Source organism: Theobroma cacao, chromosome 3 (genome assembly GCF_000208745.1).
Source record: "Theobroma cacao cultivar B97-61/B2 chromosome 3, Criollo_cocoa_genome_V2, whole genome shotgun sequence".
Lineage (NCBI taxonomy): Eukaryota > Viridiplantae > Streptophyta > Magnoliopsida > Malvales > Malvaceae > Theobroma > Theobroma cacao.
In genome coordinates this window covers 30,045,463-30,055,691 of record NC_030852.1, presented here as the reverse complement: position 1 = coordinate 30,055,691, position 10,229 = coordinate 30,045,463, and the positions used below count along the sequence as shown (strand labels likewise).

Sequence of the window (10,229 nt, the reverse complement as noted above, 5' to 3'; positions counted from 1 at the left end):
GTAGTGTTTTATAATGCTAAATAACTGGAAAGGAAAAACGGATTGTTGGGTATTGCTAACACAGGTTTCTATGCTTATTGTGATCTGAGCATCTATAAGTTGATTCAAACCAGCTAAGTCTTAATCAAATAAACCATTTACAATAGCTAGTAACCCTTTCTTGCATGGATGATAGATCCATTTTTTCTTCGTGGTCTTTGGGTACTTGATAAGATTCAACTGTTGCATTACCCTTTACCTTGGTGGACCAGTGGATAGCTTGTGCTTATTAGCAAAGGAATAAAGGAAAGGGATCACATTCAAACCGATGAAAACATGCCAATTGCCATGCAACAGGAAATACTGGTTAACAATTTCCCGAGAGGAACAGTTTTAAGACGACAATACTGATGAAACAACAAGATCATACTTGAAATGCATAAGAGGGAAAGAGAACGTGCCTGGAAGTATGTTTGAGGTCGCTAAAATACTGATGCCAGCCGAGGTTTCCTGTTTCAAAACCCAACATGGGGGAGGAGAGGCCGAGAGGGAGGGAGAAATAAAGATTCATTCTAGTATTATGCCAAAAAATATACCATATACCCCTGGAATATCCTAATATGCTCGAGAGAACTTGGTGTCTTTGGTCCGTCTAGTTTAAGTTTCTTGGTCGGTCTTGGAGTCTGGTCCACATAAAATGTAGGTAAAATATTTTTATTTTTTAAATTTTAATTAAAATTATACAAAAATTCATTAATTTTTGAAATTAACGTTCCATCAAAAAAAAATTTACTAGACACGTAAATCCAGCAATTACTCTATCATTAATATTTATATAAATTTGTTAACGTGATAAAAGTAAAAAATAATTTTACTATTGATCAGTTTTTATAATTATTATATAATTTTTTTATTAATTAAAAAAAAAAGACTCCCACTTGGGAGCCCCGATCGGGCTCCTTAAGGGAGCATTCGTGCTCCCCTCCCTTGGGAGCACTAATCGGTGCTCCCTTATTTTTTTATAAAAAAAATATAATAATAATTTTTTAAATTAATAAAAGAAAAGTATTTTAATTTTTTTATAAATTTTTATTAACAGTGTTTGTACTTTTGGGGGTCTCTATTTTAAAAATTAATAGGTTTTTGTGTAATTTCGATCAAAATTAATAATATAAGAGTATTTTATCTTAAAAATTAAGGTAAAATATATAGATCTTTTTAATTTTTAATCATAATTTCATATAGATTCATTAATATTTTAAAAAAATTCTCTATTTCGAAAAAATATCTCTATTTGACACATAAATCCAATCACTGTTAATTTGATGATGTATTAATAATGAAAAGATAATTTTACCTTTTATTAATTTTAAAAATTATAAAATTATAATTTTTCAAAAGAAAAATCTACTTTATTGATGATTGACTAGCAAAAAACGTCATCAGTCGATCGATCTGAGAGAAAGAAAAGAGTAAAAAGCGAAAAAAAATATTTTAGATATTTCATATTTAAGTGATAATACCGTTTACATGTATTATTTTGAAAACTAGTAAATTTGTATAAAATTATAGTTAAAAGTTAATTCTGTGTATTTTACTCTAAAAATTATTTACAAAGAAGTGGGCTACCTCTTGGGCTTATAATTCTAATTTTCGGGCTAAAGATCAGCAAATGCGCCTTCATTGGTCTGGATCAACTGCTCTCTTTATTTCTTCCTTGACGTCATCCATAAACCCTATTGATTCTCCCGCTGAGTGCTGATATCTCTTGCTCGCAACGCAGTACTTCAAGTTGGGAAGATTGAAGACCACACATGGCTGCTGTCTCTGAACTGTCAGATACCCCAAACCAATGGGAATTCAGCTGGTAATTTTTTCTCTTTCTTTCTTTTGCTTCTTTGAAAATTCCATGGGCATCCTTGGTTACTTAATTTTTTTTTGGTTCTGTCTGTTGTGTGTGGTTTCTTCGTTAAATTTTTTAGTTTTAGCTTTGCCTCCTTGTTTTACGGGTTTTCAGTGAACTGGGTTTTGTTTGATAGCACGGGAGACATTCGTAATATCTCTGCAAATGTGTTTTTTTTTTCTCTTATCTGCAGTGATTTGGAGGTAGATTTGGAGTCTGAAGAGAATGCTTCCATAGTCTATGCTGCATTGGTTGTTGATAAGGAGGTAATGTTTCACCTTTCAACTATACTGAATCGTTTTTTTTTCTATTGGCATAACTATTATAGACGTTGTTTTGAGCAGATTCTAATTTGATTCCATTTCCTAATGCAGTTGCAACCAGACAAAGTGAAGAGGCAAATGTCAATCTCTGACGGGAAGCTTTCAGTGTAACCACTAGTTCCAACTACCTTCCTTAGTTTGAACAATTACTTTGAAACTCCTCTGTTATAGGAATTGCATGATTGGTATCTTTTTTAATGATTTCACATAGGCTTAGTTTAGCTTTTGGTTCCAAGTTTTTCCATAATGTTTGAAAAATTATTTATTTTTTGTCCTTTTTTCACCCTGTTTTTTCCTCAGTCTTATAATCCATAAACAGAACTACCAGAGTTTCACAACAATTCTAAAATTCAAGATCATGACTATTTGGTGTAGTGGTACCTTAACATTGAGTTGTAGGCATTAGGGTGGGTGTGTGAAGAGATGGGAAAGCTTATCACTTTTTGCATAATCCAACAAATGGGATCCAAAATGAGGGGGAGAAGAAACTTCAGTGCCTAAAACTGTTTCGGATGGCAGTTAGTAAAGCTATCATGTAGTGACGTCTAAAATATATTCTGCTTTTTCCTCCCCAAAAACCAATACCAAAATTATTGATCTTAGGTTTTAATTGGACATCTTGATGGGATGATTTCGGCAATTCAGCAGGAAAAACTCATTCAACCCATTATCTAGCAGAGCTAATTAGATCATCTTCTCTGTTTGCTGCTCATTTCATCCATTTTCTGAAATAACTCACAGTTCAATGCTTTATTACTTTTAATGCCTTTTCCTTACCTCGCTTTGTAATGATCAGGCACTTTGAAGCAGTCGAGGCAAGGTTTCTTCGTGCTTCATTTTCTGCTTTTGTCGATGTACTCATACTTGCCGCAAAAACAATTGAAGAGCTTGGGCCAGGAATGGAATTGTGATGTCTGATTGTTGTGTTTTTTCCATAAATGATGTGGATTTTCAGCAACAAGTTGGCATTAATGTATTTTTATTTTTCTCTTCTTTTTTGTACTTCATCTTTGGAGATATACATGACATTTTAACTTGGATGTAACTTTAGCCTTTACCACACGACATTATCATTCTAGGTTCTTACTATGTATGTTGATCAGCTTAAAGAATACCTGTTTTGTTTATTTGAAAAGAACTTGAATCTTACCCTTTTCTTTGATAAACCATGCATCAATCACTAAGCTAAATGTTTGACTGCAGTTTAAAGAATACTTTATATATGAAACTTTGATAAAGCTATGCCCAATGCTTCTCTTCCCCACCTCTTTCTTTTGTGTTACTAGAAATGGGAATGAAGAGAACGTATTTAAGTATGTCCAACTTTGATTAACTTGGATGAGAGTAGCTATTTCTTATTCCAACGACTCAATTTGATCTTCACTGAATGACAGATGGAAAACCCATCAGAGTTTCATAACCTTTTTTGCTAGTTAAAGAAGATGGGAGAGAAGAGGCACTGTTTCTCAAATGTTGACAGCAGCTCCTACTACTTTTTGAAGGTAGTGGTTGGCTGGCAGTTGTGGTAAAAAATGGTAAGTTGGTAACCTAGGACAGGACAACTTAAAAGTCTGGTGGTGATGCTAACTTTACCTGTGAGCTGTTTTAAACTAGGTTAAAACAAAGGACACACTGAAAAATTTGATGGAAGTTCAATCTTTAAATAGTAAAAATTGATTCAACCTTTCATACAACTTCAAAAAGGTTGCGATCAGTATCGCATACAATTTCAACAATGATAATACATCATTGCAGGCCAACTGTGGAATACTAGAGAAAAAGTATACATAGCTCGTGGGCTGCAAAATCATAGTGGTAATGATAATACACAATGACAATTATCTTACAGCATGGAATATTTTTGTAAAAAGCAAAGAAAAGTGGCAAAGCAGAAAAAGGTAAACGACAAAGGAAACTGGAAAAAGTAAAAAAGTGGAGCAAGTCCAGAGTCTTTCCTCACTACCTTGACCCCCTTTTTTCTATGCCTCTATCACTAGCCATTTTGTTGGCCCCTCTATCAGCCGCCTTGTAGTTCTCTTTACTCAGTACTCATCCAAGTAAGTGTATAGCATCTCATCTTTCTTTGATTTGCGACGACTAAGCAATGCTTTGAGGAGTCTTTTACTTTTACTGGGATACTGTTCAATGTCTTTGGGGCTGTCTTTCTCAGATTGAAGACGCATTGAAGCTGATTTCCGAGGCTCCGATGGGTACTGTCAATGAAAAGCAAATTAAAGTTAGAAAAAGAACAAAGAGAAGAATGAATTATAACTCATAAGCATCATTAACACTGTATAAATTAGTCTTTGACATTAACATGCTTTTAAAGATGTGTAGCAATGTTTCATTGACAGACTAGTTGGTATTCTCCGAGTTAACCAGACATATTTTAGTTAATGGTTATACAGTTTCTTCAAACTACAATGCATATGAAGTAACTAATGCATGCTCACCCGCCGCCTTGCACCAGCTGAATTTGGAGTAGTCGGCCTGCTCTTATTTGGGGTTGTAGGCCTACTAACAGATCCAGAACGTAAAAGTGGAAATCTATGTGGCGAGACTGTTCGCTTCTCTGATAATAAGTGCAAAAATCATCAGTTAGCATATACATGCATTCATAACTGAAAAAGGTCTTAAAGTAACAAGATGAAAAAAGAAAAGAAGCATAGAATTGCAGTTAGAGAATATAATAAAGTCAAATATGTATCCCAACCTAGTTCTTTCTTGGGCATGGTGGCAGTAAAGGAAAAGGTTGCAGATCGCTGTGGAGGGCCTGGAGGCTGTGGAGAAGGTGATGGAGAACGCCCTTTTCTGCAACAACCATTACTAAAATAATTGATATCACTGCCCCTAATTACAGTGTCAAGTAACTAGGGTTATTAATGCAGTGCAAAAGAAACATTTACCTGACTGAAGATGTCGGGGTTTCCCTGACCGAAGATGTTGGGGTTTCCCTAATCGTAGCTCGAACAGCTTAGAGGAATCATTACAAGTAGAATCAAGTTACATTAGAATCTCGTCCAACATATAAGGAATTATACAAAAGGAAAGACAGAGCAACTACCATTCCTAAGCTGATGCCAGTCATCTTCATCATCTAGGCTGCATCCTAGGTATTTTGACTTTGTACGATTTGCACCATGCATGGTCTCCCCAACTGAAAATTAATTAAAGACTTGTAAACATCCAAATATCCTTATCTCTTTAATTGTTAAAAAATAGGAAAAACATGATGAGTAAAAGGAATAGAGATGGGTAATTGCCTGGCAAGATGTACCGTTTATGGTACTTTGGTGTATTAATCACCAGTGACTGTTGGGAAATTCCTTCATGATCAATATACTCTTGGCATGTCCTTAGTCTCTATAATAGCACATTAAAGTACAGAAAATTTCAGTACTTTGTAAACCATCAAATGTTAAGGCATAGGAACAGCGGGTGTTTTGACTAGAATGAAATCATCCATACATAATCCCCCATGCTTTTAATTATTAAAAATTATAAGTAAAATATGAAAGAGGTCCTGTTTCTGGGATCTTTCTTTATAAATCAGATATTCGAGCAAACTCAGACAGCAACCAGCAAGAAAGAATTATACTGACCATATTAAATTTCTTTTTTCGTGATTCCAATCATGTCAAAAATTGTAACATTCAATACAAAAAAGATCTGTGAATCATTTCCCTTTTTATATCTACATAAAGCATCCACAACAGAAACCTACAAAAATACAGGTAGTCTCATAGTTATCTCACTAAGTACTGAAAATGATCCGATCTTACCTGTTCAATACAAGATACCCGGAGCTCTGTTCCACAAACCTCATCAACCTTTTCATCCAAAAGATCATTAACCTTGTATGTCACAGAACCCAAATGGTCTACAGTGTTTACAAGAGCTTTGATGGCATAATCTTTCAATGTTTCCACAACTCTGCATATACATGAGGATTGTTCTTCTTAAACAACAATAGGAGAAAAAAAAGTAAATAAACTCCAATACCGACAATTGGAGGCACGAACTTTAAGAAATCATAGTAACTCACATGTGCTTTTGGTCATCATTGGTGTAAGACAGCTCAAAATACTCAGCTGCTGAGTAGAGCTGTGTTCTCAGATTTTTCAAATCCTGGAAAGAAACTGTATCAGAAAACCAGTGTAGAAAGACAACTGCACTCGAAATTAAGCCAAGATGTAAGAAAACTATGATAATTAAATGCATTATGTAGCAGGATAAAGTGGCAAATGGGTGCACATTGACACTTGACTTGCATCAATGGGGACTTAACAACCTTGAGAAACATCCATCACTTAACGTATTAAGACAAAAATCACCCAAATTAGGCATTGATTTAGCTTCAGTTAGTAAAGTAAGTCCTATCCACAATTCAGCATGTAGTACAGAAGAGGAGCAAGAAGGGGGATTTGGTTCCAAATCCTGCAACATTGTCTTTTTCACCAGTAAATTTTAAACCTGATTAGGTTTATTCCTAGGATAAATAATGCTTAAATGCTGGTAATTAGCCTAGTAGAAAAGGTACTGAGCCTTCAAAATGCTAAAGCATACATTCTAAAAGTGCTAAATTTTGACCAGGATATAGACAAAAAGAAAAAAAAAAAGATTTTAAGCTTTAAGGGAGATCCTAAATCCTCAAAGCCACTTAGAGTCTATCTTGCAAACCCAAGAACTAAACTGATAGAGAAAATACAAGCACTGTGGTACCTTGAGACTATCAGCGAACAACAAACTCTGGTGCATGGAAACCTCATCATAATTGGATGCTTCTCGAGACATGGGCATTGCAGCAGCTGTAGCCATTAAACCCGTGAAGGAGATTGAACCGAGTATGCCCTAATCTACAACAATCAAAATAACCAAATTATGTTTCAAGCCCTTTCAAAAAAAAAAATTATGTTTCATGCAAAGGGGAAAAAGGAACAGCAAGAAAAGTAGCCCATCTAACATCTGACAAACCAAACTATGAATCACATATATTATATCCCTAAGCATTTTAAACTAAAGACCCTTAAAAGAATCAATGGCAACAGATGCTTGTCTTTGCGTCAGGAAGAGAAAGAGAGAGAGAGAGAGTCAAAATGAAAAACTCATTTGAATCTTGGGAATTTTGAAATAAGAACCACAAAGAATCATTAACAATATGACAACAGCAAGCATGAAACTTGTAGACAGACTGAAACACTTCAAAACTAAGTTACAACTAATAAGATACAAAAGGCAATTATTCCAACCCAACATTACCAAAGCTCTAACCAAGTTTGAGCAATATAAAAACAAATAATAAAAGCCTGACAGCACTTTACCAGTTGCTGCATTTGTGCCACTACCCAGAAAGCAAAAACAAATCGACAGATAATCAACTAAAATGCTGGAATTAGATACAGTTCCTACTACTGGAAAAAAGCTCATTTTGTCTGAATCTTCAGCAATACTCTAACTGTAATTAACATTTTTAAAAACCCAAAAGCTGGAAATTTTCCGTACCCTCTCTTTATTTGCTGAGACAACCAAAGAAAAGAAAAGAAAAGGAAATTCTTAAGTGAATCAGTGTATGTTGAGCTAGTTCTTAGAAGGTGAAGAGGTCATTTCAGTTCAAGTAAGCCGAATAGCTCTATATCAGGCTCAGCTGGGTAAAACAGGCTTTCGCCTTATTGTGTCGCCTTCTCCCATTCTTCTCAATTTGATGTTTTTAAATGTTGAGAAACATGAAGCTACCAAAATAGAAGCTGGGATATGAGTAAAATTGAAGAGACTAACCTCCTCTGATACAAGCTTGTTCTTTTCTTTCCACTTGTTGTGCAGCTGAACTTATGAGCCGAGACTCACCTCCCATGTAACCTTTAAAATCACCAGAAGTTAAACAAGGCCTAATAGGACATAAACAGGCCTAAATGATTGACGGGGACTGATACAGTTTGGTGCAAAAATTTTTGACCAAAGGTTAGAAAACGACAACACCCATAGGCGTCTACAGCTTGGGAGCTGCGTAAAAGGCAAGAACTTGCAGTAGTCCAAAAGGAAAAGAGAGAAAAAGAGCGGGGTTATTGTTGTTTCAAGAATACAAGAGAGAAGCGACAGGCAACAAGGTTAGCACGTCTTTTGTATTTGATTTTGAAGAGCAAAAGCCAGCTCCTTTTGGAAGCAAAAGCCGGAATAGTGCAACCCCAGTTTCCCATTATTTTCCATTCCAGTGGGACCAACTTTCTCTGCAGTAGTAGTGTATTGTTTTTTTTATCCGGTCTGATGGTCCCATTCTGAGCCATAATTACATGACCCAACAACAAGGTCTCATCACTTCTTTAATCAAAATCTTAATCCTCTTTTCATGGGGAGGGCTTTTGTATTTGGTTATGCTTGGACTTTTAGAGAACTTCGACAGATCCAGCTTAACCGTTTGATTAGGAAACTTGTGCATTTATTTACTACAGGTTCCTGTCTGACATAAATAATGACTAACCAAATTCTTCTGTTATGTCCCTGTTTTGACATTTTTTCAGTGATCAAGTTTGTCCACTAATGTTTGATTTGAAGGTTGCTTCCACTACTTAAACCAAAGCGAAAGCAAAAGTTTGCAGCATTCATGGGAGCAGGTGTTATATATGTTCTCAAATCTAGGAAATCACTAAAGTAAAAGAATTATATATAATGATGATCCATGATTTGATGCTTTAAGTTTTTGAATTCAACTGTGATTTTAAGTTATATATTTGGACTTTTTTACTTGATAAATTCTTGGGAGCATGTCAAATACCTAAGATCGTTGACTTGCTATTATAGCAGAAGTGCTGCACTACCATGATGGTTTGTATCTGGTTTCCCCATTGGCTGGGGGACCCCATATCTCTCTTTTCCCCACCCGTTGCGGGGGGACTGATGGTTTAATTTCCACAGCCGTGATTGAACATATCAACCATCCCCATTTTAAAGTCAAAAAACTGTTGTTGCAAGGCTGCCAAGTCCTAACCCCACGCACGTTTTGGTGGACTGGGCACCATGGGGAGGCGAGGTGGGCACTAATAGCATCTCCCAAATAGGACACAAACTATGCCCTTAGAAGGCACGCGAGGCTGGTACTGTGCTGCTTTCTTCAATCGATCCCGAAACAGATTCCATGCTTGAGTCTTAGCCTATTGTAAATTCCAACGAGTAACGATTCCCTTCCCTCTTGTTCTAAGTCCTACAAATATAAATGCAAAGGAACAAACCTCTAAGAACTTCTGAATATAGTTTTAGCAGTACGAATTCATATGACAAATGCTTCTTTTACGTACATGCCATTCTCTGCTTAATAGCAGCGAGGAATGAGGATTAAGAGTTGTAACTTGAAATTAAGAGACATTTATTTATGTGTCTGTCGGAGTGAGAATGTTATGTCCAATAAAGAAATATTATATATAATAAGATAAAATAAATGAAAGCCGTGGCCTCAGAGACACTCATGGTTTGGTCGTGCATATGTGAACGGCCAAGCTCCCCAAGACACTGCCAATACTTACTTCTTTGTCTTCACCCACCTGTACTTTATATAGGCAGATTAGATTGGGTAGGAAAAAAGTGAAAAACGAGTGATATTTTTCATTCCAAAATATATGCATATCATCATATGAACATGCAGTGAAGCCTCCTTTGATACTGTTTATTATTATATAAAGAATTTTCTTTCCCTGGACGTGGAATTAGGCTTTCTACTTTTGAATTCGCGATCGGTAGTGGTGGGATTAGTTTAATCCAGTTTGCATTCTGTGGAGTAATCAATGCCGTGATTGGTGGGAAATTGGGATAGGTCCCACTGAGGCGTGGAAAGATTGATTCTTTTCTTTTCTTTTGTCCTCTTGCTTCTCCTTTCCTTTGTTATGTTCTTTGTGGTAGTGAATGTTCAGTCGGTGTACAAATTCATTGGGCTGCACAACAACCCAGTCCAGTTTCGGACCCAATTTTTCTTGGGCTCTTTTCTTTTCTAGTGGTCAGAGTCCGGTGAATTTTCACATTTAAGGCTTTTCAGGATA

The 10,229-nt window shown here is 35.8% G+C and overlaps 2 protein-coding genes across 4 annotated transcripts; one reads left to right on the top strand and one right to left on the bottom strand.

Moving 5' to 3' along the window:
* LOC18605787 lies at positions 1,640-3,354 on the top strand. The gene is made up of 4 exons (XM_018116911.1): positions 1,640-1,846; positions 2,076-2,148; positions 2,257-2,312; positions 3,002-3,354. Exons 1-4 carry the CDS (start codon positions 1,794-1,796, stop codon positions 3,114-3,116), a joined length of 297 nt encoding a protein of 98 aa, XP_017972400.1. The 5' UTR covers positions 1,640-1,793; the 3' UTR covers positions 3,117-3,354.
* LOC18605786 (protein ABIL2) lies at positions 3,864-8,361 on the bottom strand. Of its 3 annotated transcripts, none has more exons than XM_018116701.1 (10): positions 7,981-8,361; positions 6,928-7,061; positions 6,251-6,333; positions 5,988-6,138; positions 5,469-5,568; positions 5,270-5,362; positions 5,112-5,178; positions 4,919-5,031; positions 4,659-4,777; positions 3,864-4,418 (listed from the first exon to the last, which is right to left on the bottom strand). In XM_018116701.1, the coding sequence occupies exons 2-10, from the start codon at positions 7,021-7,023 to the stop codon at positions 4,248-4,250; spliced, it is 993 nt and encodes a 330-aa protein (XP_017972190.1). In that variant the 5' UTR covers positions 7,024-7,061; positions 7,981-8,361; the 3' UTR covers positions 3,864-4,247. The 3 variants fall into 3 exon arrangements, with proteins under 3 accessions (XP_017972190.1, XP_007039080.2, XP_017972191.1); XM_007039018.2 differs by having other exon boundaries at positions 4,919-5,016; XM_018116702.1 differs by having other exon boundaries at positions 4,248-4,418; positions 7,708-8,345.

Coding starts and splice junctions, on each gene's coding strand:
- LOC18605787 (XM_018116911.1), top strand. CDS start 1,794: ATGGCTGCTGTCTCTGAACTGTCAGATACCCCAAACCAATGGGAATTC. Junction 1,847..2,075: donor AACCAATGGGAATTCAGCTG/GTAATTTTTTCT, acceptor TCTTATCTGCAG/TGATTTGGAGGTAGATTTGG. Junction 2,149..2,256: donor CATTGGTTGTTGATAAGGAG/GTAATGTTTCAC, acceptor TTCCTAATGCAG/TTGCAACCAGACAAAGTGAA.
- LOC18605786 (XM_018116701.1), bottom strand. CDS start 7,023: ATGGCTACAGCTGCTGCAATGCCCATGTCTCGAGAAGCATCCAATTAT. Junction 5,569..5,987: donor GGGTATCTTGTATTGAACAG/GTAAGATCGGAT, acceptor GTGCTATTATAG/AGACTAAGGACATGCCAAGA. Junction 5,179..5,269: donor CTGGCATCAGCTTAGGAATG/GTAGTTGCTCTG, acceptor GATTCCTCTAAG/CTGTTCGAGCTACGATTAGG.